The 27,987-nt window shown below is 40.2% G+C and overlaps 3 protein-coding genes across 10 annotated transcripts in view; 1 reads left to right on the top strand and 2 right to left on the bottom strand.

The window, feature by feature from the left end:
* ankhd1 (ankyrin repeat and KH domain containing 1) overlaps positions 1-13,457 on the bottom strand; it is a 31,161-nt gene extending 17,704 nt beyond the window's left edge. For all 6 annotated transcript variants that reach the window (XM_040015373.1, XM_040015375.1, XM_040015376.1 and 3 more), the window contains exons 1-2: positions 12,999-13,457; positions 9,927-10,080 (exon numbers count right to left, since the gene is read on the bottom strand). In XM_040015373.1, the coding sequence (XP_039871307.1) occupies positions 9,927-10,080; positions 12,999-13,277 (433 nt within the window). In that variant the 5' untranslated portion in view covers positions 13,278-13,457. The remainder of the gene's footprint in view (positions 1-9,926; positions 10,081-12,998) is intronic.
* Positions 13,458-15,715: 2,258 nt separating this feature from the next.
* On the top strand, positions 15,716-21,934 carry hnrnph1 (heterogeneous nuclear ribonucleoprotein H1). Of its 3 annotated transcripts, none has more exons than XM_040015828.1 (11): positions 15,716-15,844; positions 16,739-16,835; positions 16,920-17,075; positions 17,169-17,312; positions 18,446-18,584; positions 19,342-19,547; positions 19,701-19,813; positions 19,928-20,063; positions 20,150-20,233; positions 20,344-20,436; positions 21,143-21,934. In XM_040015828.1, exons 2-11 carry the CDS (start codon positions 16,754-16,756, stop codon positions 21,235-21,237), a joined length of 1,248 nt encoding a protein of 415 aa, XP_039871762.1. In that variant the 5' UTR covers positions 15,716-15,844; positions 16,739-16,753; the 3' UTR covers positions 21,238-21,934. The 3 variants fall into 3 exon arrangements, with proteins under 3 accessions (XP_039871762.1, XP_039871765.1, XP_039871763.1); XM_040015831.1 differs by having other exon boundaries at positions 21,139-21,244; XM_040015829.1 differs by having other exon boundaries at positions 19,342-19,520; positions 21,143-21,237.
* Positions 21,935-22,284: 350 nt separating this feature from the next.
* rufy1 (RUN and FYVE domain containing 1) lies at positions 22,285-27,699 on the bottom strand. The gene is made up of 17 exons (XM_040015827.1): positions 27,333-27,699; positions 26,925-27,104; positions 26,719-26,836; positions 26,517-26,618; positions 26,315-26,438; positions 26,164-26,225; positions 25,869-26,004; positions 25,644-25,745; positions 25,434-25,550; positions 25,162-25,329; positions 24,921-25,018; positions 24,715-24,834; positions 24,378-24,507; positions 23,345-23,439; positions 23,206-23,254; positions 23,045-23,122; positions 22,285-22,939 (listed from the first exon to the last, which is right to left on the bottom strand). The coding sequence occupies exons 1-17, from the start codon at positions 27,664-27,666 to the stop codon at positions 22,796-22,798; spliced, it is 2,157 nt and encodes a 718-aa protein (XP_039871761.1). The 5' UTR covers positions 27,667-27,699; the 3' UTR covers positions 22,285-22,795.
* Positions 27,700-27,987: the final 288 nt, after the last annotated feature.

Genomic DNA, 27,987 nt, shown 5'->3' with positions numbered 1-27,987 from the left:
CTCCACCTACAACGCTGCCATGTTTACACGTACAACACCATCTATCTTTTATCGTGTTAAACTAAAATAAAATTTATCAGGACAAGTGTGTATACACCAAATGCCTACTGAAAACATAACTGGCACCGACACCAGTCTAACAGTAATCATTCTTGAAGCATTTACGTTCAATGAAATGAACAACTAGATCAAAATGTAAGCTATCCTAACAATACGTCAGACGAAACCATTAGTACCATTTCAGAGAAAATGAGTTGCCTTCTAGGTAAAACCAACCAATAATACTGCTGGTAAGCGCTGGCTAATAACTTAGTGTGATATTTTGTGGCCATTAATTACATCTGAGCAACCCGCCCTTCGCCTCATTTAAGAGGTCTTAATGTAGAATTAAACTAGCTAGAGAGAGCCAGAGATCTTAAAAGTCTCAGAATGGGATGAGCATGAGCTCATCTTAATGTTGTTAAACTAAGCAGACACTCTAGTTTAGACCACTTATTTCTTTGTGTGTTTAGGTACGTAAACTTTAAGTCAACTTACTTCAAATGAACATTTAATTGCATGTCATTCGTTATTTCATGAACTTTCATTTGCAGTACCAGTAAAGTCTCTGGTGTCTGGGTAATGTGGAATAAGAGCAGCCACTAATCTATTAAAACCAGTTTTTCAGTATAATGTTTGAGTGCAAAATCATGGTGGCTCTCGTGTAGGAGGGGGGAAAAAAAGGATCAAGTAACTGCCAAGACATGACAAAGGGGCAGGAACTGAATCTGAGGATGTAACTGTAATAAACTAGGCTTTGTATTTGCAACAGCATCATGAAAGCAAGCTCTTTTGATATAATTTTCCCCACACAGAGCAACAAGGAAACCCCAGACAGAAAATGAAAGGGTTTCAACTCTTAAAAAGTACACAACGGGATAATTGCTAGAAACAATTATGTTTTGATAAACTGGTGATCCCAAAAGTGCTGCTGCTGCAATCCTGAGACTTTCCAACAGGAGCGCTCTGGAAAAAAAAGGTCTACACACATTTCGTTCTAAGGAATAATTTAATTTAAAATCTAACTTGATTATAAAAGAATTTGATAAACAGTTTTAAATGATTCTTATGTGATATGTGTATCATGTATAATATTTATTGTAACCTTTTGCCCACTAGACAACTTTCACCATTCACCAACTGACCTTCCCCCCCTCTACAATGGATTAAAAAAAAAAGAAGAAAAAAAAAGAAAGAAAAAAAAAAGGTGCATTCCTACATGGTCACTTCACTTTCATTTGCTAAGCTCAACCACTGCCACCACTCATGAAATAGTAGGTGTGCAAGTCAATTTTTGATAAAAATACTGACACTTAGGACTAGGGCTGTTCGATATAACGATATATATCGGATGACGATATAAAAACGTCTATCGTTTCATTTTACGCTATGGTTTGTTTCGTGGTGTCGCAAAATAAACTGTTTACGGCAATATTTTTTCATCATTTTGATGGTCACTGTAGTGGCTATATTAATTTCTCTCTTTAAGTTCTCTTTCTCTTGTATTTAATATAACCACACTAAGGACAGACAAGGGCCTGTTTTTATGGGTTGTCATTAGCAACAACGACGGTAAAACCATTGCATGTCCGCTTGTTTATTTTCCCCATAAACCTTTCACAATAAAGCTCAAGATCCTGTTGACACTTTTCAAAATAAATGGAATCACGTGAAAAAGTATTGACGGATGAAAAGCCAAAAAAAGAGCCGTCAGGTGCTAAAAAACAAACCTTAGACTCAAACGTTAGAACAGGCTTTTCCCTGGAGCACACAGTTTAATAAATACTCAAAGAAAACGGGGACGTTACAACCTATGTCTAAAAATGTGTAGTTTCATGCATCGGTTAAAACACTCGACTCCAGGTACATGACGCCCAGCTGGAAACACTTCACCTACCCGAGATTCACAGAATTTACAGAAAATATAATATTTGTGATTTATATCGTTATCAGACGATAGAGGTTTTATATCTGGATATGAGATTTTGGTCATATCGCACAGCCCTACTTAGGACTTGCATAATTCACAATATACGTAGTTCGCATATTCATGGTCTGTGTTTGAGGGCACAGTGTGAGGTGGAGAAGATTTGAGGATTATGCACTTTTGCAGACAAAGACAACTGGAGAGCCAACATTCCTGTTATACTTCTTCAAAGTCTGCCGCCTGAGGTGCATGCGCAGTCGTTGCATTGTAATGTAAATTCAACAAGTTGCCGTAATCACAAAAACCTCAGGTAGGCACATAGATGTTTAGATAGACCCTCATGCAACTTACTCATGGCAAAGTTTATGACACTGGGACCTGGGTGGACCCCAGAGTATCAAAATAAAAGTATCATCTCTGCTTTAATCTATGTAGATCCAGAGTTCCATAACAACCTGGTCTTTTTAACAATCATCATCCGTCATTTTGTAGGAATGGGACAGTCACAGATGTTGATATATTCTATACATGTATACTGCATGTGAAAAGACAGACTGAGAATCCTGGCTGCCAACACAGCCAAAAACGCACCATTCCAATATTTCCAGTTTTTGTTGTCTCATCTGTCTGCAAATCTCAAAACTGTCTGAAAAATTGTGGCTTATTGAACAGTTTCGAATGCTTAAGTTGCCAATATTAACTGACAACATTGCCCCCAAACCCTCTCCCAGTAACCCTCTGTGCCACAACTGAAAACTAGAAAAACTAAACACAACTAAACTGTTCTGCACAGACACACAGCACCAGAGTACCCTCCACACTGCTGCAACATTCTATATTTCCTTTATTTATTTTTATTTATTTACACTTGCCAGAAAGCACAGGAAGCTGCTGCAGTATTCTCCTGAACAACAGGTGTCACCACCAGAACAGCACCAATGTAGGAGGAGAAGAGGTCAAAGCCAAAAGCAAAGACATTTTTTTTTTTTTTTTTTTTGGGGGGGGGGGGGGGGAATCTTGGCAGAGTCTGTCAACCGACAGAGATACAACATGCCAAGCTACAAAAATTGAGGGGTGCACGACCAGCTGACCTGATACAAAAACAGTGGCAGACACCAGAGGATATGACATCATTTTTCAATGACACCCCCATGCAACAGGGGTAAGCATAAAGTGGTATACATCTGGGCAGCCTGCTAGAATAAAAGTTTGCCCCTTTAGTGATGCTGGCTAAAGGGCAGAAATAGCACTGTGTAGACTGTGATGGTTAACAGTTTCTTGTAATCCTAATCAAGTTTTTAAATGATATTTTAAATCACTTATGTAGATGCTACAATGACTAAGTATCGTTACTAAATCATCACCTCAAGTTAAAAATTGAAAATAAACAAAAGAAATAAAATCAGCTTTTGTGGGCTAATCTAGAAGTTTTGAAAGTTTTAGGAAAATGGCAAAAAAATAAAAAATAAAATAAAAAATTGGACTTGTGTCCAAATACACTTAGCAGTCAAAGATCACATTAATCCCACAGCATATTAGCTATTATTCCAATACCTGGTGCGTGCATGCATGCATAGACGCAACCCTCTAGACCTGTGGCTACTAACTGTGATAGGCAGAACCTACCTCTGATTTTAGACCAAGTGTGCACTCAGCAAGGTAATTCATAATGTGCCTGAGCACATTTTACCCCTTGATTCCAGTTCATTTGTCTAGTGTGCCTGCTGTGTAGTGGGCTGACTCAAGGTGTACATGTAGTAACCAAGCCCAAACTTGGAGCACCAACACGCTCCTCAACAACAGCTGCCTCCATGTAAAATCAGTTCTATTAAATCTAAAAGTTCTATAAGAGAACAGCAGTCCAAAAGAAAATGCCCCACTTTAGCCCTGAAATACATTCCTTAGTTGCCATCTTTGTGCTTTGCAGCAGTGTTTCTTTTAGGCTGTGTGCATAAAAGAAGAAATGCAAGAGGTGGGAACTGAAATGCTGAGAAAAAGTGAAGTGTACTTGGGACCCAGATTGTTAAACACTGTGTGAGGGCAGGCCTGTAGGGGGGTTGGGAGGGGTTGACAATCTTGTCCTGGCACAGTACAAGAAAACCACAACTGGTGTAAGTAAACCCTGTTTAATCTAGCCTGACTCATAACTAGCAACTCCTATTTAAACTCTGGACCCAACTACAGTGATGACTTTACAGAGGCTGTGGCTTCATGCGGTTAAAGGTACTTCTGACACAGACATTTCCACATTAAGGGGCCACAAGGCCATCTTCTTAAAGGAAAAGGCTGAGCTGGTAGCATGAATCACTGTCACCACACACATTCAGAGGCCACAATTTCTACTGCACATCATGTTTGTTACTTTTACACCAAGCTTTGTTCAAGTTTTCAACATACAGTGTGTTACCTTGACTCACTGAAGGATACAGGAACAATTTTTCCTACCCATATAAGACAGCCAAAGTTACATTTTTGCAGCAGTACTGATGGTTATCAAAGCCCAGCACAGCCAGTGCATGCAAGCGTGCATGACTGCTGAATGCTTATTAGCGCACTTCAATCAAGGCTTGAGCATCCGTTTTCCCTCACTGGATCCAGCTTATGCTATACTGAATTCGCATCAAATTCAAAATAAAGGTATCCATCATTATTTCGTCATATATAACAGATAGGCCTTAGTCTAACAATGCGCCTCATTCAGTTTAATACACTGTAAAATTACAGTCAATAGATTTGCATCTTTAAAAAAAAAAAAAAAAAAAAAAACAAGAGACGACAAATAAAGCAGCTCATTATCTTGCTGCTTAAACAGAAGTCAGCCTAAGCACTTCAAACTTGGGCATCGCTGTAAACAAACTCAAGGTAACCTTCACACATTGCAGGCCGTCCCATGTTCCAAATGGTTTTCCACATAATCCACATGTTTTGCATAGCCTTTCCAGAGAACTCCGGATGTGACATAACTACAACGCCACAGGATGAACTGATCTTGATCCCATCCTGAGTCAAACAGCTGGATCAGGTATCTGTGTCAGCAGGTAAATAAATGTGGACGATTTATTAAGTTCAGCTATATGCTCTGTTTACTATGTCACGGGTCAGAAGCAGTGTATGGGGCGCTAGCAAGAGAGCTAACATAGCATAGAAGAAGCCAAGAACAAAGCTTTAGGATTTTGGAGGCATTTCACAACAGCTACCTCTACAGATTTCCTCTGTTTATTAGTAACAGACTTTGAATTAACCACAAACTGGAGTCAAGACCTACATCCAACAGTAACAATACGTTCCCTGCCACTCACCTGTTCTCACTCTTAGTGTCTAAATGTTCAGTTTAACATTTGCTAATAAGGTTTTATTGGCTATAATGCTGGGTGGCATGATAAATTTTTTTTTTTTTTTTTTTTTTTTTTTTTTAAAAAGGCACAATGGTTATTTAAGAGTCTGGCAGTTTCACAGTAACCTGGTATCATTGTTATTAAATATTTCTGCGCAAGTAGATATTAATAGTTTTTATATATAATAAGATATATAATAAACAAAATAACATTAAAAACTTTAATGCCATAACAGCCGAATTAAACAGAACAGGAATATCAAACCTTTTATTCCTGGCTTTAGAGTCAGTTATATGTACGGACACTTTTGTTGCCTCCGTTTCTAAACAAAGCCGACACATGCCTCCTTAGCATTCACTTCCACTGCAACACCAAAGTGTAGCTTTGAAACAATTACCATGTGAACTTATACTTCCAGATTTTGTTGCACAAACTATTCGATTGTTTGGGAAGAAAAAAAAAAAAAACACCCGTTAGGTTCATGTAATGTGTTATCTTTACCTCACCTAGTACCCTGTTGCTGTGACAGTGAGATCAAAAACGTAGCAAATTTTTTTTCTTTATTACTGAAAAAGTCTGAGTGTTGTGGGGGGTTTTTTTTTTTAAACTTCACTTGCAGTCCCTCTTCTTCATCTGCCGTTACTTTTCTAAAAAGAGCAAACCTTTAAACTGCTAGCAAACTGTGACGCTACCTAGCATGTTACTTGTGCAGTTCTTCAAATTATGTTACCAAATTGTTGTACTGGCTGCCCTGTTAAAGATTCTGCCACCCAGTAGTTATTATTTGAACAATTTCTTACATCATGTGACTCAAAGAGTGAGAAACAAGGGTGAATTTTAAATTTTATGCAGACAAGAAGAAAAGCTGGGGAAAGGTGAGTTGGGCTTCAAAAACACTTTTTTTCTTTTTTTACATCTAGTATTAAGATCAACTTGCAAAAGGTCAGTGAGCTGATTTGGTAGAAAACAAACAATAGCATGCCACTGAGACTTAACTTTGCAGGAATAAAAATTCTGGTTAGCTAAAAATTCAAAATAAAATAAAAAATAAATAAAATAAAGTATTTGAAATGACTCAACATTCACTGGAAACTAAAGAAATATCTTACTTTGACAATTTATCAGTTAGGTTTGTCATGTACAACTGCTATGAATTTAGGGGATTTTATGACATGTAGTACAGAAATGTTTCTTTGAGTTGTGCAAAGACTGAAAAAAACAAAAACAAACAAACAAAACTACTGAACATTACAAAACATGAAACAACATTGTTGTAGAAATCATTACTTGGGTTTAGGAAAACTTCAGAAAATGTGTCACTATGAACTCAGTTCAGTTCATTGCAAATTTGAATTAAAGCACTATTGTGCTTCTATTCATTTAAGATGGACTATATCAAGGAAGTGAATATCAAGGAATCTGCCCCACAGTCTGCAAAATCAAAGTGTGGAAATAGAGGACATATCACTTGGGCTGAAGACAAGAGGGTCTCTAAGGTTGCAGTAGTGCCCATCTGTAAACATCCTGCTTCCCTAACTACGACTCTGTTTTCTCAGGTTACAATTGTTTGGTTGTTGTTGTTTATTTTTTCACTACATCTACATTAAGAAGTAAAGAGAAAGGGAGATATTACGCAAGTACATACAAGTATGGCTACTGGTAACAGTAGCCTTCATTTATAATCCATGTGCGACTTGTCTTACACCATGCATTTCTTGTAATTAAGTCTGAGCATTTACAGTCTCTATAAAACATAACACAAAACAAGGAACATTTAATTAAAACTACAGAAACAATTGTTAATGTAGTTATTAAAATAATCTGAATTTGCCACTGGCATATTTAACCTGATCAAACACTTATTTCATGTTTGCATATGACATCCCTGCAGGACTCAACCATGTATGCTTAGTATAAATTATTACTATGTCACAACTAGTAAAGCTAGTTCAATTTACTTAGGAGGGGTGTAAAATTCTCCTGATCAACAGCTCGGTTCAACTCATTTTTAGGCTATGGTTTGGTTTACAGTTTGCTAAACGTTAGAAAAGTGGGTAATATTTTAACTGCTGAACGATAACAGAAGTCATATGTCCAGTTCACTCTTTAACTGTTTACATTTACTACAACGTTTTAACAGCTCCAAAAGGCCAACTTGCATACCATTATACTGTGGACACTTTTGAAGCCATTTCTCATATGCAATCACTAATTTACCAAACCACAAAAATCCTTTATTAAAAAAAAACAAAAACAAAAAAAAACCTGCTGTCATTAATTCAGCAGGTAGAAAACCGTGGGTCACGGATGGAATATTGAGCCTTGACAGAGCTAATTAAGGACACATGCAGAATTTGGGTTGCTGAATGTGCAGAGCATTTTTGCAGAGTGTGGAGAACTAATCTGAGCAAATAAAGAGCAGCTAAATTAGATGGGTTTCAATTCTGGAGCGCAGAGCTGAGGATGTAAGGAGATCCAGACTAACGCAGAGCAGTGTGAACAGTGAATGAGAGAAAGGCTGGAGGCAGATGTTTGACATAATGGGAAAAAATACAACAACAACTTGACCCACACACACCTCCTAAAATAGAATTAAAAATTGCAAAAAAAAAAAAAAAAAAAAAAAAAAAAAAAAAAAAAGACAGTATGATGACCGCCATATTTTTTGATGGCAAGGTAGACTGTCACTGTTTGTCTGCTTAAAACACTTTTCTTCGTCTCAATTTAAGCAAGCAGAACTGATAACATTTGCTGCCTAGCTCCAACACTGACATTATTGTTTTATAATTAACCATAGCCAGTCTTAATGACAACAGATGGCTAAGGTGACTATCAGAAAATACCTAACAGTTTAACGTTAAAGTGTGAGCTGACCAGGTTAACATTTATGGCAACTGTTTCATACGTCAATGTTAATGAAATGGGAGCTTTATTGACCTCTCAAAATTCCTCCAAAAGAATTGGGAACATCCACTATTTCCGCTACTTGTGATAAGAGGTCCTGTGTGCAGGTGTCAACAAGAGGTGGCAAAGATGGCACTGTAGACAGCGATGCTTTCGCAACTAAGTATCAATTCTGACAGCTTTGTTTAGTCTCCATCCAGATGGCTACAGCGATGAAACAAAGTTTGGCATTTTTTTTAAAATGTTATATCAATCCCTTTGTTAGTAACGTAATAAAACCTTGACAACGGCAGCAGTAGTTTTAGGCACAACACCAGGGCTATTTTTTTAGGTTTTGCTCTACATGGCATAATTTATATACCTGAAATCTTTGGTACCAGATTTGTTGAAAAAGTTATACCAGACTGTTTGGGCACATTACAAAAAAACAAGCTAAGGAAGATAAGGTCATATCTATTAAATAATTTAATTTGGTATCACAATCCACAGCAATGGACTGGAAAATAAGAAGATTAATTCCCATATATCAGACTTAGTTTCAAAGTGCATATATCTTTATCAAACACTGTGCAAACTGCTGCTCTTTTCTCCCCATTTAGGGCATTTCAGACTACATCCAAACAAATGTATTTTCAATTTAAAACTTAGCAGCTGTCAGTGAACACCGTTGTGTTTGCGGTATCCTATCTTGTTTACACTTGGAAGAGCTTTCCAAAAATTCCACTTCTAGTGAGCCGAGTTTCCGTGTGAATGACAGCAAAATGCATTGAAAATGCTACATATACCTTCCTATGTGTGGACAACGTGTAAAACAAATAGGAAAAAATCCAAATAAGCCCAAATAATAAATCCATACCAACATATTTAGATACATTTTGCAATAAACAACAGCCCAAGTCAATATTCCACCAATCTCACCAGACACTTGGCATCTTTGTGGATGGTCTTGACAGGTTTGGTATTAGGCTAGTTTGCTCATGCAGGGAATGAAAGGAGGCTGTACAGATCTTTATGCCACAATCATTTCACATAAACGCTACTCCTCTCAGCTAATTTTATATAAAAACAATACAAATAAGCTAACAAATCAATGAAAACATAAATAAACAACTTATTTTTCATTATTGTACATGGTTGTAGAGATCTCAAGTAAACCAGTAACGCGAGTTACTAGCTGTACTGTTTAGACCGGCCAGAGAGAAAGGGGAATAGAATGAGATTAGCCATTAGCCGTTCAACACAAGCTCTGTGCATGCTGTGGAGGCTCAAGCGTGTTCCAGCGTTAATCTGCATGGTAATGTTCACGTGCCCAAACGAGGCCAGGACACCCAGCCCTAATGGATTAATCTACACAGACCTTCTTACTCTGAGATTACAAGTTCTAATTGAACTAATTTATCCAAATCACTTTCAAACTATCTGCTGATATGACACTTACAGAACCGACAGTTTCTCCTTATTACAATTTCAGGCCTTAAAAAACAAACAAACAAACAAACAAAAAAACATTTAAAAAACATAAGGCCTCCACTTTTAAATGCCTGGGAATGGATTATGGAAAAAGACTGAGGTAGAAAGGTGTGGTTTGCTGGTTCTGTATGTTGAAGCACAAATTAAAACAGGCTGTATAAAAATGGGTGTGGTTAATGACATACTGATTGATTACATATTAATATTTGTCAAGAATTATGGCGAGCTGAGTTCAGACAATGCAGTCATACCTGCAGCTTCCAGTAAAGCTTCAAGTCTGGCCTGTGTCTCTGGATCAACTGTTCTCAAATCTACTCCATCTGTAGCGCTGGACAAAAGTAACTCTGACGCTGTCTTCATAATGGGGTTATCCAGGTCCTCCTGGTCCAGAATGAATGACTCCACCTGGGAGAGACAGGTAAGGGTCAGCAACAAAATATTTTCCCCACTGAGAGCTAGTTTATGATACCATTTGGATTGCAGGCCATTAATTAAAGAGTATCAAATCTATACTAGGTTAGTATTTATAAAAATACAAAAAGGCAAAAGGGAAATAAGAAATTACACTACTGAAAACAGTATTTGCATTACTCTGTATAAAAAGTGGCCGTACGCATACAAATGCACCACCTATAAAAAGACCAGGCATGTGGCTCTTGTTTATTTATGGTTTCTCTCAACAGAGGGAAAGCAAAAAGGAGCACAAGGATAAGAGTCAAAGCACAGGAAGTGCTACGGCCGGGAATTACAGCCCCTAAACACACACACGGATTCAGCTGAGAGTCAGCTGCCCAAGCAGAGCTCTACAACCTCATACCTGAGCTTTGGCTCTCAGATATCATAGTCTGTACTACAGAGTTTCTTTCACAAAATAAAAAAAGTTTTTGTTTTAAAAAAAGAAGGGGGTCAATGAAATATTTTTGTAAATGTGACTACAGCACAAGGCTAAATTGGATCTACAGTCACATATATTACTGAAAAAACAGAAATTAAAGGTCAAAATGAAAAAAGACTGTTTTTCATCTGCTCACATTTGAAAATGTATACTCCTCTATCCATAACCATTAATGAGTATGACAAATCACAGATAAACAAATAACCTATACAAATAACTAAGAAAAAATAATAAGGTGTCTTTTTTTAAGTCAGACTTTGACAGCTGGATGTTTAATTCTGTTTGCATCTTCAAAGTAACATCTTAACTGTATCCAGATAGCTGTGGAAATGATTTTGTTAAAAAGCAGGTGAAGTAAACAAAACTGTCTGAACACCAACATGGGATATATAAATAATCTGTGGAGGGCTTCATGCAAGGGGATTCATTGCATTTGATCAAGTATTTATGGTACAGTAGGTCTGGTATACAGATTACCTACTGACCAATATAAATACCACAAACATTACCTCAGACAGAGAGACTACCAGGAAAGGTATGATTCTAAATATGATCTTGAATAAATTACTGGTCATTTTCAAACAACCCCCAGCAAAACCTGAGAAAGAACCAATATCTCTATGTCCACACACACAAGCTGCAGCAGACTTTCGGGGTCTGGTCCAGAGAGAAACTGTTGTGAGGGAGTCAGCATTCAGCAATGTGGAGGAATTCAGCTATATGAAAGGAGTGCAGTGCACAACAGTCCATGGGGGATGTAGTTCTACAGAGGCCTTTATCATCAACAATGGGTATCACTCTTCAGTATTAATGAACTACAGTTCCCAGTGTTGGTATCCACAGAGCTGGAAAGGCCTAGAATGGCATCTACTTAATCCTGGGGCTCAGATTTTTGCTACTACCCAGTGCAGCGTGTTCTCCACAGGAGTGAAACACCACAACAAATGCTCCCTTTCAGCCTTATAAAGTAGACTGGGTGAGCAAGAAAACATGATTGCAATGACATGCCTTTGCAATTTGAGGCAAGTGACAAATTAGATATTTTCTTCTGCCGCTGGTACACAGCTGAGCTAATGCTCAGGCAAAAACAGCAGGATATATTGACAGCTGGATGAGCTAACACCCTCACTTGTCTATCAAAGGTGTAGCAGTGTGTCTTAGACAGAGAATCCACTGGTCACATACTAGCCATCCATAAACAAGACAGCTCCACGGGTCAGGTCCAGCGCTCCTTGGTGCAGGTTCATTGAACACCAAGAACTTTTCAATGGAAGCGTTTTTTTTAATAGTACAAACTACACTAACCCTCAAGTTGCCTTGAAAAAAGTCACATGGACATCTGACAAGTTTGTGCAAATCAAGCAGTCTAACAACTTCCATTTCAGTGTCTGCTGCTGTCATACGATATGGTAAACTCAATTATATGGGAACAGTAAAGCTGCAAAGTCTCATAACGTTCAAACGGACGCTGTAAAAAAAATATAAATAAAAATAGCGAGGCATTTGATGAGTGACTATAGCTCTGAAGATTTTGACAAAAATCCCCTAAGATGTGGCTCTGCCACACGTGCATTTGAAATGCATATATGACAGGGTGACTGAGGGTTTTTACACACAATTTAAACTATGTCATCCCAGATGACAAAACATGTCTAAAGTGCGTTTAGCTGACGGGATGCAGTCACACCTGTCCGCCGTGTGTGACATTGAAAGTTGGACACCTCTCAACGTGAACTCAAATCGCCCTCAAAATGTGACAACGCAAATAAAGCTGACAGTCACCGTGGCCATCTGAACGACCTAGGTGAACGGCTGGAAGACCAGTTAGCTAATTAGTCGACACCGACTGTGGAAATACGAGCAGAAAAATAATTATATTTTTAAAAATCCGAATCTAAACCTATCGAAAAGTTAGCCTAAGGGACAATCGGTGTTGATTTACATGGTGTGGTGGGAAAAGTGACGTAATTGCACCACAACTATGAAATGGTAGATATTTAGCTGGCCGTGTACGTCCGTGGGTTTGTGGGCATCATCCATTTGCCGTGGCTGGAAAGCTGCTGGATAGCTTGCAAACTTGTGATGGGTGTTGCGAGACGACAGCTCCAAACGAGGCCGTCGTCGCTTACACCCGAACTAGGCCGTGGCCACAGCCTGCGCTGCATAAATAAAACATTTCAGCCGGTTGGCGTGAACAACTGCTCCTGTCTCACCAAACATGATCGACAGTAAACTGTCCATAAGCGTCTCAACTGACGAGGGGTGTTATTCTGTTGACGGGTTGGTTAATTTTACGTAATTTTAGCGGCCTGGGAGGGGGTGGCTGCCAACTGCGAGCTAATGTGCTAGCTAGGAGCCAGCTCGCGCTAGGAGAGGAATGTTGCCTAGCTCTATGGTTAGGCTTAGCTAACTAGCTTAGCGTAGCTACCTCTGAAACCTCGTCTTCGTCGCTGCCGGATCCTGGACCCGAAGAGAGGACGGCTGCGGCCGCTAGTTTGAAATCCAGTCTTTCGGCAGCAGGCCCGCCTGGCTCGCCGTACAAACGTACTTTCTTTCCACCTACACCAATCCCAATGCCCCCTAGTCCGACTCCTCCTGGTGTCGCTCCTACCCCCATCCCTGCCACTGGGGAGCGAGGAGTCACCGAGTCAATCTCGTCCTCGAAGCCGTCCGTCAGCATTGCCGTCCCGGCTACTGCATCCTGCATACTTGTGTTCACGATACGTGCGTTAACGTGCTAGTTGTTGACTTAAATGTCTGTCCAGGCGCGTTCTTGTGGAATATTCGCGTGATTTTACTTCAGGGAATCCAGAAACTCTCCCGAAGCGAGGGTTGAGGAGGATCTCTTTCCCCCAGCCATTAACTTTCTAACAACCTAACCCGATACGCACAGTTTCTGAGAAACGCCGCCCTTGTGGAAAATCCTCTCGACCGTATTGGTTCATCAGGAGAGACGTGTCTCTTCTATTGGTTAAAGCTGATGTTTGTCAAAATGAGCCCGCGACGTCATGTTAGGTTTACCAATATCACGAGGCAGTAGAACGAACGTCAAGACATGACATGGTAGGCCAACTTAACTAGTTGCTAGTTTTACTAGTTGATGTAAACTCATGTTGGGATACCGTTTGCACATAAGGACTACTTCGAAAGTGTACTGACACTCTTTGTAAATTATAATGAATCATTTAGTGTGATTTTTTTTTAATGTAAAATAACGGCTGTCAAGTCATTATTGAGTGCTTCCAATTAAATATAATGCAATTAAATAATTTATTAGTAATCATACATAATAATTTAAAGAAATAAACAAATATTTTTTTTAGCAAAAATACACACACAAAAACAACAAAAATTAACAAACAATGCTGTATGATGAACAAACTTTTCATTCACAGATAAGTTAACAATTAAATTGATGCTCTGAAACTATAACCTCCAAAATGAGTGGTTCTCATTGTGGGATTTTATGGAGGGGGGGGACATTTTGCTGGTCCACTTATTTAATTTGGGTAAATTGTCTGCACAAATACATGTAAAGTAGTTCTGAGTGGTCATCTGACGGGAATGATGTCTTCCAGAGAAGAGATCTGAGAATCTGTTCTGTTTTCAGTGTGTCCCGATAAGTCCTGAAAGTGAAACACCACGCATGAAAACAGTACCTTCCCTCCCGTGAGAGAAATGCAGCCAACATTAATACACCTGTATACCACTATACCCTAACAAGTCCAAATGTCTACTGTGAAAGAAAGTCCATTTGTCACAAGATATCCTTGAGGCTTATTGAACTGTGCGTGCTTTGGCGACTTTTGTACAAGATACACAATACACAATGGTGACTTCAGTGATGAATAAATACTTCACTTGGACTGCCCTCTAGTCCAAAAGATCACTGTAATGTACTCGTAAAGTCAAAAGCCTACCTGGAGTCTTGTTTGTGTTTGATGTAATCTTACAGAACTACCAGTGAATTCAGGATTGTCACCACCATGAACCAAGACATCTGAACTACACAAAGGTCCTAGATTGTGTTTACACCTTACCTTATAGATCACATTTGATTCAGTAAGGACTGAGTGTGGTTAAAAACAGTGTATTTCATTCCCTTTGGTTAAACCCCATGTGACTGTGTTTGATTATTGTGTGACTATTCATACATTTTTTGAAAGCATTTATTTCCAGAATTGTGTGCTTTATATGTTTTAACTAGCAGTGTGCACCAATACTAGATGAGTGTAACCTTGAATAAGTAGCATTACTGAAATAATGATAATAAGTTAAAAAACAAAAAACAAAACACTCTTCATTTACTCCACATATTTTTTTAATGGTGTCACTGATTTGCAACCAACTCCCTGCTGCAGGTCTGGGTCACTTGTGGTCTATATCTGGATTACTTGGGGCTGCTGGCCCCGTGGCTAATTTCCCAGACTTGGATTAAGCCTAGTCCTATTTTAAAAGAAAACTCTGACAATGCTTATAATTGGGGAAAAAAAGTTTTTACTTCAGGGATAAACTCAATCCAAGTCTGGGAAACAGTCCCTATTGTATATAAACATGGTCTTTCAGGCATAGTAGTCACCAAAACCAGCAACTGAGACTTGTATTATCATTTAGTTCCAATAATCAAAATAAGCCTCATCGAACTAGGTTACTATTACAAACTACCCTAGCACGAAATTAATATCTGTTGAGGCTTGTAGCTAAATGGGTTGTTTTTAGTGATGTAGTGTGGTACTTTGAGCTGGCATTGATAAACATGAACTCTTTGGCCTTGCCATAAAAAGTAGCTCATTCATATACACTAACTCAAAAAAGAAAAGAAAAAAGCTGAAAAGGATTACTGACGAATGTAAACAGGGTTACTTGGATTTGTAGGCCAGGAGAAGTCGCCAGGACCTCAAGCAGGAACGTCATCGGTTTTGGGCGTGGACACAGGCCAGTTGGAGGCGTTTGGTTATTTCGTCAGGATTGCCAGGTGTGTTTAAAAATCCACCCTTTCTGTCACGTTATTTATTACACACCCTTTCACAAACTATACATTCTTTGGTTTTTATACAATTAAAAACACAAATAAATATTAAAATTTGTTATAAACGTATTTTATTTGCGTCATTGTTTGGCCTTTTGAAGCAGATGCCATTATGAGGCGCGCCGTTTTGGTGTTCCGGAAGGGGGGATGGTTGGAGAATTCTGGCAACCCAGTGGAGAGTTTCAGCCGCACCACGCAGGTCTGATTACACACACTCCGGCGTGTTGCATCTGCGTTTGTATCAGGTATATTGATAAATGTATCTCTCGTTTTACTTGGTTATATCATGGTTTGAACAACTTTTCTCATAATGTGCACAGGTACAGGTTTGTATGTGTGAATCAGCTTTAATACAGGTAGCTTAGTTAACGGTACTAGCTTAAGAGCTAACTGCCGATGCTAATAACATGGCGCAGGCCAAGAGGGCCGCTTTTGTTCTCTTGTGTGGGTGCGGTAGTTGATATGCTAAGGGCCGTGCACTGCGTCTAAAGTAAGTGAGATATTTCGTAACAAATCAACAACATGGCTCTTTTGAACTTTTAAGTAGTTGAAGAAAGCCAACAATCGCGGAAATATTGTCGAATGAAAGTGGCTGGCTACTGATTTTGTGCTGCTAGCGGGCACCGACTCGGAGCTCCCGCTTTTTGTTACGTGGATGCCGGTAGTTCGCTAGCGAGTACTGATAGATAAGGAAATTGTGACGACTGCTCTGGACTTACGTTTGGACAGCAACAACCTTTGTTCCGCGGAAGAGTATGAGCAGTAAAGCAATTTTTCTTAAATATCTGTCGAAACTGTCTCAAGATGGCGCTGCTACATAGGCCCCTTTTTCTTGAAATAACTCAGAGTAAATCAAGGGAAGCTTTTATGGCGTATTGTAGTCAATGTATATATATAAACCAGCCAGTCGGATTTTTTTTTAAATGCAGTTGTATTCAGAATTAGTCGTGTCCCCATTAGAGAGACAGTGTGTTTTTAAATCAATGTGCAGCACGGGGGAAAGAGTTCTTGTGAAGAGGGGATCAACGAAAATAAAAAGAGTAAACGAAGCACCAGGGTATTGACTAATGTATTATTGTATCTTTGTTAGTTTGTATTGGTTAATCACATTAAAAGAAGCGTTTATTCATAATCTTCAGGGATCGTGACCAGTCATGGCTGATGAGGGATATGTAGTGCGAATCCGGGGACTTCCTTGGTCCTGTTCAGTGGATGAAGTTCAGAGGTTTTTCTCAGGTATTTATGCATTATTGTTTTTCAAAAGAATACTTCAGCACGTAACACAGTTAGAAATGATCTGATAATGCATTTTGATTGCAGAGTGCAAAATCCTAAACAATGGAAGTGGCATCCATTTCACCTACACAAGAGAGGGGCGTCCCAGCGGAGAGGCATTCGTTGAATTTGAGACAGAAGAAGACCTGAAGATTGCAGTGAAAAAGGACAGAGAAACGATGGGTCACAGATATGTAGAAGGTGCGTATAACAGCATACAGCTGAGTTAATGTCTGATAAATGCTATATAAGTTACCAGTTTGAGCGAAGTAATTTCTCTCTTCTCTGATATAGTGTTTAAATCAAACAATGTGGAAATGGACTGGGTCATGAAGCACACTGGCCCAAACTGTCCAGAGACAGCTGGGGACGGGCTTGTGCGGCTTCGGGGCCTTCCCTTCGGGTGCAGCAAGGAGGAGATTGTGCAGTTTTTCTCAGGTAACAACAAACCTTGTTCGCTGGTTAAATATAAACCCCCTTAATGCTGGTAATTTAAACTTCTCCCCTCCGATCTTCCTTTTCTTGTTTCTGGTTACAGACACCAAAACTTGTTGCATCTAATTTACGAAGAAGTCAGTATGCCATTGTAAATGACAATCTAATGTTGTTACACTTAAAAACAATGAATGAAGGAAATGATGCTGGAAAAGGAAGCCAGTTGAAGTTTAAATAGAGAATTTATTTGAAGACCTGATGTTTTGTACAAGGGCAGGAATCTGTTATGCAAACACCCTTTCCTATCTTTGCCCCTCATTTTCATCTTCAGCCTTCATTCTTCACATTTTCCCCCCATTATGTGGAAACATTTTAAAATAGTCTCAGCCTCAGCCTAATGGTAATACACTAGTTATTGAGTGGGTCCCGCTCATCACTGATATAGCCTCTGTCTTCAGTTTTTTTTAATTTTCTTTTTTTTTTTTTCCCCCCCCCACCATGTATTAATAATTTTATCTTTAAAAGTTGTTTTTTAAAAACCCAGTATATCCTCCTGAGCACCAGCCTATTCACTCATGCCCTCTGGTCTATATCTTTGACTTATTTGAGCTATCATACTAAGTCCTGATGTACTTAATAGAGGACATTGTGGGCTTTCCATTGATATCCCATGTGTTTGGGTGGCCTCTTTCAGCTCCAAAGAGGAAGGAAATCACCAAAAAAGTTCAATGGGAAGATTCCTGTTTCCTCAGTTCTCAGGAGGATATGCCAATTCTTAGATTTAACGAAAGAGCAACCATGAATTTTACTCATGTCACCCACCTAGACCCTCCTCATCAGCACATTAATACTAGCCCGATATCCCCCACACAGTGCCCTTCTTCATAGTCTTCCTCTATCCTGCCATTTCTGTCTTATCCCCTAGAATACAGTAAATGTAACTAAATTAATTGGAAAGTCACTGGTTTAAAAAAAGAAAAAGAAAAAAGACAAAAAAAAGGAATGAATTGGTATGTGTGATGATGTATAGAGTTTTCCATAAGTCTAATATCTCTCTCTTTAGAGAAAGTTCTCTCTGTGATTGGGCATGTGATTTAATATGTCCCCTGCTGGGGTTATCTGTCCTTGGGTTGAAGGGTTGGAAATCGTGCCAAATGGGATAACATTGCCGGTGGACATCCAGGGGAGGAGTACGGGGGAGGCCTTCGTGCAGTTTGCTTCACAGGATATAGCTGAAAAGGCTCTAAAGAAACACAAGGAAAGAATAGGGCACAGGTGGGGATGGTTGGTTGGTTGGCTGGATAAGTTGCTTTTCTTATGGTGTGCACCTTCAACATCTGAACCAAATGCAAAACTGACACATTTATCTTGGCTACTTGAAGCATATTTGTCATATTTACCACGCACACACATACACACAAGTTGCTATCTTAGATCCACGTTTTTAAAAAATATATATATTCACAATGTTCAGGGGGAAGATTAGTGCTTGGTCACCATTCAAAAATATGAGGCGAATCCTGAAATGGAGTGCATTCCCGATTTGGAAAACAAATGGTGTCTCAGCACTAAAAATGAGTCCAGGTTGATAAATGGTAAGGAGTCTCCCTGCTAGTAAAAATCAGAGGGCCACTGTACACAAGGATCTGGAGCCCACTGTCACAGGTAATGCTTAGTGGGTTGCAGAAGGGCTGGAGCTCTCTCTGTGCCTCTAAAACCAGGACAAAAGCTGTCATGGCAACGACACATACCACTATTGAAACACTGAAACAGATCTGAGTCGCTTCAGGTAACCATAAGAAAAGTGTAAAACTCACTGAGGCCCTTATCAATTTGGACAACTTCCTTATTGATCAGTAAATAAGTTATTTTTAATCTTCTTTATTAACGACTAGCAATAAGTACTTAAATCTATTACTACCTATGGACTACACCATGACAGCATCTGCATAGCCCAGTTTCACCAGTATTAAGCAAATGCAGTTTCTCACCCATTCTCCATGCCCTCACTGTGGTATCTGTATGCTCTCAGGTACATTGAGATCTTCAAGAGTAGCCGTGCTGAGGTGCGGACCCATTACGAACCCCAGAGGAAGCCTATGGGCATGCAGAGACCCGGCCCCTATGACCGGCCCTCTGGTGGACGCGGCTACAACATGATGGGCCGAGGGGGGTCCTATGACAGAATGCGCAGAGGAGGCTACGGAGGAGGTGGGTCCAAGTGGGACTGGAGAGCAGGTGAAATCAGATTTACTGGTCTTTACCCATGAAGTTTCTTTTAAATAAACACCCCCTCATGTCTCTTCATGCTTAACAATTCATATAACAATTAATAAGATTAGGATAAAATCCTCATAAGACCTTGTGTTAATTCCGTTTATGTATGTTCAGGTGTATCGGATGGACGGTATGGCGATGGCGGCTCTTCCTTTCAGAGCACAACAGGCCACTGTGTACATATGAGGGGCCTGCCATACAGAGCCACAGAAACAGACATCTACAATGTAAGTTGTTGAGAGATCACTGACAATCCTTTGTTATCTTTTGTGTCGCCGCAGAGGCTTAAAAGCAGACAACACTTGTGATTTGTGCATTTATTTATTTTTCGTCTTTTTTAGTTCTTTTCACCTTTGAATCCGGTGCGGGTCCATATTGAGATCGGCCCAGATGGCAGAGTTACCGGGGAGGCAGATGTAGAGTTTGCAACACACGAAGATGCTGTAGCAGCCATGTCCAAAGATAAAGCTAACATGCGTGAGTTTGCTTTAAAAAATAACTTGAGCACCCCACCCTTTTAAAGCTGCGTGTTAATTCTTATGATTTTTGTTCCTGTTCTGCAGAGCACCGCTACGTGGAGCTGTTTTTGAACTCAACAGCAGGTGGCAGTAATGGAGCATACAGCAGCCAGATGATGGGGGGCATGGGTGAGTCAAAGTTTTAGAGATATTGAAAATAGGGCCCTGTGTTATTTCCCTTAAAATGCTTGTGTATCTGTTGGTTTACTCATACAGCCCAATGGGATTTGTTTCCACAGGGAGCCAGTCATCCTATAGTGGAGGCCAGCTGAGCTCAGGGTACTCTGGTGGATACAGCAGCCAAGGAAACATGGGTGGCTACAGTGACTATAGTGAGTGTCAGCTCTGTTGTATTTCCTAAAATATATTTCTTTACAGAACCTTTAAAGGTTTGAGCAAAGACTTATAGTCTAACCGTTTTCTCTGATAAGTGAAATTGAAGTTGTCCTAGGTGAAGGTGCCATAAAACCTTATTTGTGTATTGTGACTGTTTTGTTTATTTTTAAACTCGTGACAGCTGTAAGTATTTGCTGTCTGGCACCAAATGAGATGCTACTAAGTTGTTTTTTGTTTTGTTTTTTTTAAGTCATAAATATTCAGTAACACCTTAAACTGGCCTTGTAAAACACCTTTCTTTTATTAGCTGGCTAATTCTGAAGCACACTTTGAAATAAATAATAGTTATATTGTTACTTAACATACGGTAGTAACAGTAAAGAAAAATCTGCAGCTAAAAAGTGTCCTAAAGTTGGGTTGTTACAGTGTTGCAAAGGGTGAAAACAGTGGTTAATTACCAGAGGAGTGCTGTTATTCCCCATCATTTACAAAAAAAAAAAAAAAATTGAAGCAGCTGCTTCGAAAACTGCTGTGTAATGTATTTAATGACACTGGGTTCTAAGGAAGAAGGTGCTGTGTAGGTCTATCATCTTGGATCCAGGCTAATTGAGCCCTTTAAACTTGGAAAGCTTTTGTCGTTCTATGCGTGACTCCTTGATGAACTCCTCGGTCCTATAGTGTGTATTTTCTCTCTCTTGTTAGGTAACCAGGGCGGAATGGGAAGCAGTTACTATGGCGGCGGTGGAGGAGGAAGCAGAGGTTCAATGAATGGACTGGGTGGGGGATGGGGAATGTAGTTTTTTCTTTTCGCCTTTAGTTTTTTTTTTTTTTTCTTTTTTAATTCAGCATTTTGCTGAAAGGACTGGAAATGCAAGTCTCTCGTAATAATTCAGATAGGGTCTGGTGGGGTTGTTTTGGGGGAAAACAAAGGGTAGGGTTTGTATTATTATTGTTTTGTTTTTTTTAAGTGGGTGATCTTCAGAGAGCAGTGAGATCATATGTTCGTCACAATAAATGTGTCAAAGTGATGTTTGTCTTCCCCATTCCTCACAGATTTACAAATAACATAAACCGTGCTTTAAGTTTATCTTTCCCTGGAAGCGTGCCGTTTTGTGTTACCGTTCTTTAAGCACGGTTAACTGATCCTGTGCTGGTGGATTTAACAAAACGTTTTAGTGTCCGAGTGCATGAACAGAAACTGAAAATGTCCGGTATCTCCTAATGTTTGGACCTTCTTTCACCTTTTACATAGTGTTCAGCTTCATTTTAAATTCCTGTACAAAATGTTAATCTGGGTTTGGGACTTAACATGGTCAAAGCATGTTTTGTTTTCTTATGGTGTGACTGTTAGTGCTCTTTTTCTGTTCCTGGATGAGGGCTATACAGAGAGCAAGTTCATTTCAAATCTGCTACCATGAAGGTTTTTACTGCTTCAGATGCTGTTTGTATTTCTTGTGCACAAAGTGAATAAACTAGTCTGGAATATCTAATTGACACAAGTGGTGGAAAAACAGGAGGCTTTATTCATTTATCAAATATCTAAAGTTTAAAAAAAAAAAAAAAGTCAAATTAAGAAAATGGCGTTGTAGCAGTTGACGTGATCCATAAAACCCTGATAAATACATTCTAAAATAGTTTTGCTGTTGCCAACATTCTACAGTCATTTACACAATTCTGCTTGCATCCAGCAGTGGGGTTAGAGCTGATAATAAAAAGGGGGAGGGGGAAAAGTGCATAACAAGGCTGAATACCAAAGTCACTTCCAGAATTAAAAATGCACCCCTCTAATTCAGGATTTTCAAAGGTTTAAATATAATCTTTTAAGACAAAGCAAAATATTCAGGTTATTTCTGTTAAATTTATTTTGAAAACCATCCTAAATAAAGAAAGCAGTGTGCCTTTACATTCTGTGAGTACACAAACCTGCAAACAGCAGAGATTCTCAGCTCAAGCTGAAATCCCAACAGTACATCCACAGTTTGAATTAGAAAAACTGCACATATCAAAAGGCCAGTTTACCAAGAGATTACCAAATTTGTTAAACTCTGTTAATCCAACCCAGGGAAACACTGGTGGCAGATACTCAAGCCTTTCCATGTCTATGCAAAGTCTCGTTAGCATAAAGTCCGCATAAACTACTTTTTATTAAAATCCATCCTGTTAAAGGCGACCATTGTCAGTACAAATAAAATGCCTGAATTTCAGGTAACTGCATCAATGGAACACCAAATCACATTCCCACTTTTTTTTTTTTTTTTTTTTCCTTTTCATAACGCGAGTATTTAAATTCATATTAAATGAGTATATTCAGTGTTGGAGCGTGTGGAGAAAACATTAAAGCCTGTGGGTATGTCGTCAGGAACCTGTGGAGGAGCTTCTCTGCAGCAGCAGGGAGTGGCACACGTCGCACACTCGCACAGGCCGTGGATACGAAGGCAAGGCCAGCTCGTTACTGGAGCAGCTGTTGCAGTAGATGTCTCCGCAGTTTCTGCAGTGGTGCTGCGCATGCAAAACATACAGCGTGACGTGGCAACATTTATGTGACTGTGGACGTTAACAGAAGCGGCTCTCAAATGAAATGTAATGGGGGTGGGCGGAACGTACCTTTCTGCGTGAGATGGAGAACTCCTTCTGGCATTGTTTGCACTGAGTGGCTTCATCATCTTTCAGCCAAGCGTGGCCCTGAGAAGAGCAATGGTTTCTCATTCCAAGTCTTACAGCGTCAACAATAAAAGTAAACCACCTTCGACTCTTTCACATTTTACCTTCAGGGCCTTGTTGACCTCCTTGAAATCTTCCATCTTCAGTTTAGACCTTTGAGAAAGATGAAAGTGGCATAAATTCTCCTACGTGAAATGGCATTCCTTAGTAAGAAAAAGAAAGAAAAACATCGCAGTTACTGACTGGCTGAGATGCAGTCCCATTTCTTGTAGAGCCTGTTCCTGCTGCTCGCACTTCTGCTGCAGTTGCTGCTTCTCCTGCTTCAACTCCTGCAGCTCCTGCAAAGTCGATCCATAAGAAGAAAAAGAAAAAAGGTCACAACATCCCATTTATGTTCAAGAATTTGTAATATGCTGTTACACCGCTTACAAGAGGATGAAACAGGAGGGAGGCTTTGTTAAAGCTGTCATACAAATAATATTTTTGTAAAATAAACTATTTCTTTAAGGTAATGTCATCTGGCATAAATACATAATTCGCTGGTGATGAAGCTGAAAGGTACAGTTTCTAAATTCCTGTGTTTAAAATATGAAACGTTACCAGCAGAATTGAAGAAATAACCAACAACAAACCCCATAACTTTTAATCTAAAACATCTATGTACTGTGTTGATGACATTCAGTGAAGTTGGATTGGGGCTGCACAGTACTTTCTTGTAATACCACCTTGTACCACAAGATGGTACATCAAGCCAATTGAATTAATAACCAGGTAAGTCAGGATGAGCATGTTCTCTTTTACAAAAGGAAAAGCTTCTTAAGAACCTTGGACACAAAGGAGTATCTAAAGTTAAAAGAATAGCACCACACATTCAAAAACATCTCAACACACCCACTGGTAAAACACTGCTCCCTGGTGGTGAAAGACGTTGCTGCATTTTGAAGGCCATAATTACAAAAGGTACTTTTTAATGAACATAAGAATAAAAAAAAAAAGCTCTTATTCTGACTTGTAGCCAATTCAGCTTCATTGCTAGAGTCTGGCTTTGTAGAGACTGCTTCTAATCACACATTTTAAATGTTGGCATTGGATTACAGTATTTTATGCCTGTGTGTAGGAGTAATCTTAGCTGCAGCTGTAGGTTGCCTTTCACTTTTGACAAATGAAGTTTTATTTTCAGAGCGTACACATTTTTTTCCATCACTATAATTCGCCTATTTAGATCCGAGCAAGTGTAACCTGACACAGGTTGTGTGTGTGTTTGAGAGATGCTGACCGAGTGCAGGCCCTGGAGCTGCTGCAGCTGTGTGCGCAGTTCGGTGCTGTTGTCCTGCTCCCTCTGGAGAGCTTTTTGCAAGTTCTGTCTCTGTTCCCTCTCACTGCGCAGCTCGTTCTCCAACCCCAGCCTGTGCTCCGAAAACACAAAAACGTGACTCTCAAGTCATCAAACTGCAAACTACTGCATGGACTCGATCTACACAATGTTTGAAAAGTTTGAGAACAAACATTTTAGGTGAATCACATTTGCAACTTTGCCCTTTTATGAACCTTTTCTCTACATACTGCTTAATACCACACTCAACCCCCCGCCGCCCACAATTGTATTTCTTCACCTTAGCGTATCGAGATCTGTTAGCTGTTTCTGCAGAGCATCGACTTTTCCCTGCAGCTCCGCCTTCATGTCTTCGTCCGACTGGTCGTTCTGCTTGCGCTCCTGCTCCGATATCTGTAGTCTATGAGTCACAAAATATGAAGAGGAGCATCAATTTAAAGGAATGTAAACGCGAAACTGAATCTCAACCTAGGCAAGCACGCATACCTCTGCTCAAGTTCCTTCATGGTGTTCTCCATTTCATTCATCCTCTGCTCAAGCTGCACGGCCTCTGCCTGCTTTTTTTCTGCTTGGCGGTCCGAGTCCTGAGAAACCACACGATTTGGACAAATGCGCAATCTGTGTGTGTGTGTGTGTGTGTGTGTGTGTGTGTGTGTGTGTGTGTGTGTGTGTGTGTGTGTGTGTAAGTGCGAAAGACAAAGTTATAATCATGCTCATCTATTTATACCTGAGCTTTGTGGAACATCTGCACATTGAGAGTCTTGACTTGGTCAAGCTGGAGCCGTAGGGCTGCCAGCGTGTCCTGTTTCTCATGCGTATCCTTCTCCAGCAGTTTCATGGCCACCTCCATCTCCTGCTTCATCCCCACCTGCAGCTCCAGTTCACGCTCCAGCTCCTAATACACAAGGGAGTCAAATTCAGTTAGAGTTGAGTCAAAACCCAAAAACACCAGGTGTGGAGTGTTGGTTCAGTCTGTCCTGGAGGTCACTGATACTTGACCTGGCGAATGCGCTTTTCCTCCTTGTACTGCTTCCACACCACATTGTACATCTCATCCAGGCCTTGTCTAGTCTGTTTGTATGTCTCCAGCTCTGCCTGGCTGTCCTGAAGCACTGCCTGAAAAATAAAAACATGGCATTTTTCATTCCTTCTTAAAATCTGGAGGGGCTTCAGCTGCAGTTAGTCCTAGACACTTTTTCCCCCCCACACCTCCTCTTTTCTCTGGCTGGACTGCAAGATCGTCTCGTTCTCCTTTTTCAGCTGTTCCTGTTCTTCCCGTAGAGAGTTGATTCTGTCTGTGGCGGCTGTCAGCTGAAGAAGAGGAGAAAAAAAAACACACACACACACACACACACACACACACACACTGATGTTAAAGAGGATCAATCCAGTGCGAACACAGTCCCACAGCTGCACACACAAAGCACGCCTAACCTCCTCTACAAGCTTGCTATTAGTCTTCTCTAGAGAGTCCATCTTAGCCTGAAGGTCAGTGACGGTGCCGCTTAGGTGACGATTTAGCTCCTCAATGTAGTGCTTCTGATCCAATATGGCTGTCATCTTCGAATCACTAAGGAAGGGAGCGATACAATTACCATCTTATAGTTGTGAGACATATCTAACCAAAGTTTAGTAAGGATTTTTTAATATGGGGTCATGCTTTAAACAGTAATAACAATATAGAACAGTCCAGATTAAAAAAATAATGTAAAGCAGTGTAGATGCTTACTCTTTTGGAGTCTCATTGCTAGCAGAGTCTTTCAGATAAAGTGAGAAGTCGATGACTGCTACCTAAACGGGAAAGAAGAGCAGATCACTCTGTATCTCGATCCAACTCTTCCTCAGAGTGAAACTGATTCTTACAAAACAGCATCACTAACCTGTGAATCAAGATCCTCCCCTTTAATGCAAAGGTTAGCATCAATTACATTGAGGCCCACCAGCAGCCCCACCATTACCGACCCTTCGTCTTCCAACATCAGTGCTCCAGAGTCATAAAACTCACTAAGGGATTCAAAAGGTAAAGTGGATGCTAGGAAGAAACCCATGTTTATAATGCACTATAAAACAAGTGTAACTGACCTCAGGAGGTCTTTGTGGTCCAGCAGGGCCTTCATATAGTCGGCTACTTTCTTCTGCATAAGCGCCAAATGCAGCCAAGCCCTTCCTCTCCCCAAACCAGTCCTAAGAAAAACAAAAAACAAAAACAAGAATGACAGTATAAGTACAATTAAACTCAGTTGTGATGCAGTTTTATTATAGAAATATGTTTTTAATGGCATACTTAATGCCAGGCATGTCTCTGGCACTGGTGGCGATGTTGACAGACTCCGGGCATAACTTTTCTACCAGCTCCAGTGGTCCCCATATAGACTTGTTGTAACCAATGAAGGATTTCTTGGCTGAATCAGACAACATGCAGAATTAACTTCAGCATGCAGGCAGCTAAATATAGCACAACAGCAAAAGTCAGATTTATTTACGTCTAACCTTTAAGGCCGTGTTTGAGGCAGTGCTCCAGGACAACAAAAAACTGCTGCAGAGGAGGGTACTCCGAGTCAAGCGTCCTGCCCAGACTCATAGAAGACTGAATCAACACTCTGATGCTGAGCTTCAGCATGCTGAGCAGGTTGGATCTTTCTATTGCCATTGAGTCTTTGGGGGGAACAACTGTACAGAAAGCATGAAAAAAAAGGAGAAGCTCTGAGGTTAATTCTGTCAGATGACATAGCCAGAAAAGGAGCACTTCACTAACCAAAAAAAACCAAGAGTCTGATCTTGGAGTCATGTGATGTGACAGCTGACACTTATACAGTGTTTCAAGTGCCTGTGACAGCTGCAATGGTTCGATCTTAAAGTGCATTAACTAGCAGGCATAAAAAAAAAATCAAAGTCTACCTGGAAGCTTTTTCGCTGAGTTACTGAGTTCACTTTCGGCCTCATTCTCGGTCGGGGAGCTCGCCGCGGATCCCTGTGAGGGCTTTCTCTGGATAGCAGCGTAGCTGATCCCGCTGCTAATCGTCTCCGTGGCCTTACGAGCCAGAGACAGGAGAGGAGCCGACCAGCTGTTCTCCTCTGCGACCTGGGGAGCCTGCCTCTCGGTCCAGTCCTGCTCGCTGCCCCCATCCGGTTCGCCATTAGTCGTTGGTCGTAAAACTTTGGGCTCATCTTGTTCTTGGTTTTCGTCGCGCTCTGTAACAGCTGTGTTTACTTCCCCTGCTTCGTCAGCCATGTTTGCCCTCCCCCCGTGCCCCTTTCTCGCGTATAATTCACGTGATCGCCTTAAACCAATAAGCGACGCTTGTGAGGCCTGACGTTCTTTTACTTTTGATTCATTGGCGGTTAGCAAAACACACTGGAGTTAAATCACTGCCACCTGTTGGACTTGGCTGGAGAGTGGCGGACTGACAAATATCTAATAACTAAAGATCGCGTTTTTATTTATTCACAGTCAATGAAATTTTAGTTTTGCCTTTCAGGTTAGTGTGTTGGGTTCGTGTGGTTCACAGGACAGGAGCCAGAACTAAAGATAAAGATTTTCATTGGGAGTGAC

Source organism: Simochromis diagramma, unplaced genomic scaffold (assembly GCF_900408965.1).
Source record: "Simochromis diagramma unplaced genomic scaffold, fSimDia1.1 OVJJ01000685.1, whole genome shotgun sequence".
Taxonomy (NCBI): domain Eukaryota; kingdom Metazoa; phylum Chordata; class Actinopteri; order Cichliformes; family Cichlidae; genus Simochromis; species Simochromis diagramma.
Note: the sequence above shows the minus strand (reverse complement) of the source record. Positions and strands in the feature narration are given on the sequence as shown.

What these genes read in the sequence shown, in the direction of transcription:
- hnrnph1 (XM_040015828.1), top strand. Translation starts at nt 16,754, where the DNA reads ATGGCTGATGAGGGATATGTAGTGCGAATCCGGGGACTTCCTTGGTCC. An exon ending in AGTTCAGAGGTTTTTCTCAG is followed by an intron (nt 16,836 to 16,919) that starts GTATTTATGCAT and finishes TTTTGATTGCAG; the next exon opens with AGTGCAAAATCCTAAACAAT. An exon ending in AAGGAAAGAATAGGGCACAG is followed by an intron (nt 18,585 to 19,341) that starts GTGGGGATGGTT and finishes GTATGCTCTCAG; the next exon opens with GTACATTGAGATCTTCAAGA.
- rufy1 (XM_040015827.1), bottom strand. Translation starts at nt 27,666, where the DNA reads ATGGCTGACGAAGCAGGGGAAGTAAACACAGCTGTTACAGAGCGCGAC. An exon ending in AGAGACATGCCTGGCATTAA is followed by an intron (nt 26,619 to 26,718) that starts GTATGCCATTAA and finishes TGTTTTTCTTAG; the next exon opens with GACTGGTTTGGGGAGAGGAA. An exon ending in GACCACAAAGACCTCCTGAG is followed by an intron (nt 26,439 to 26,516) that starts GTCAGTTACACT and finishes TGAATCCCTTAG; the next exon opens with TGAGTTTTATGACTCTGGAG.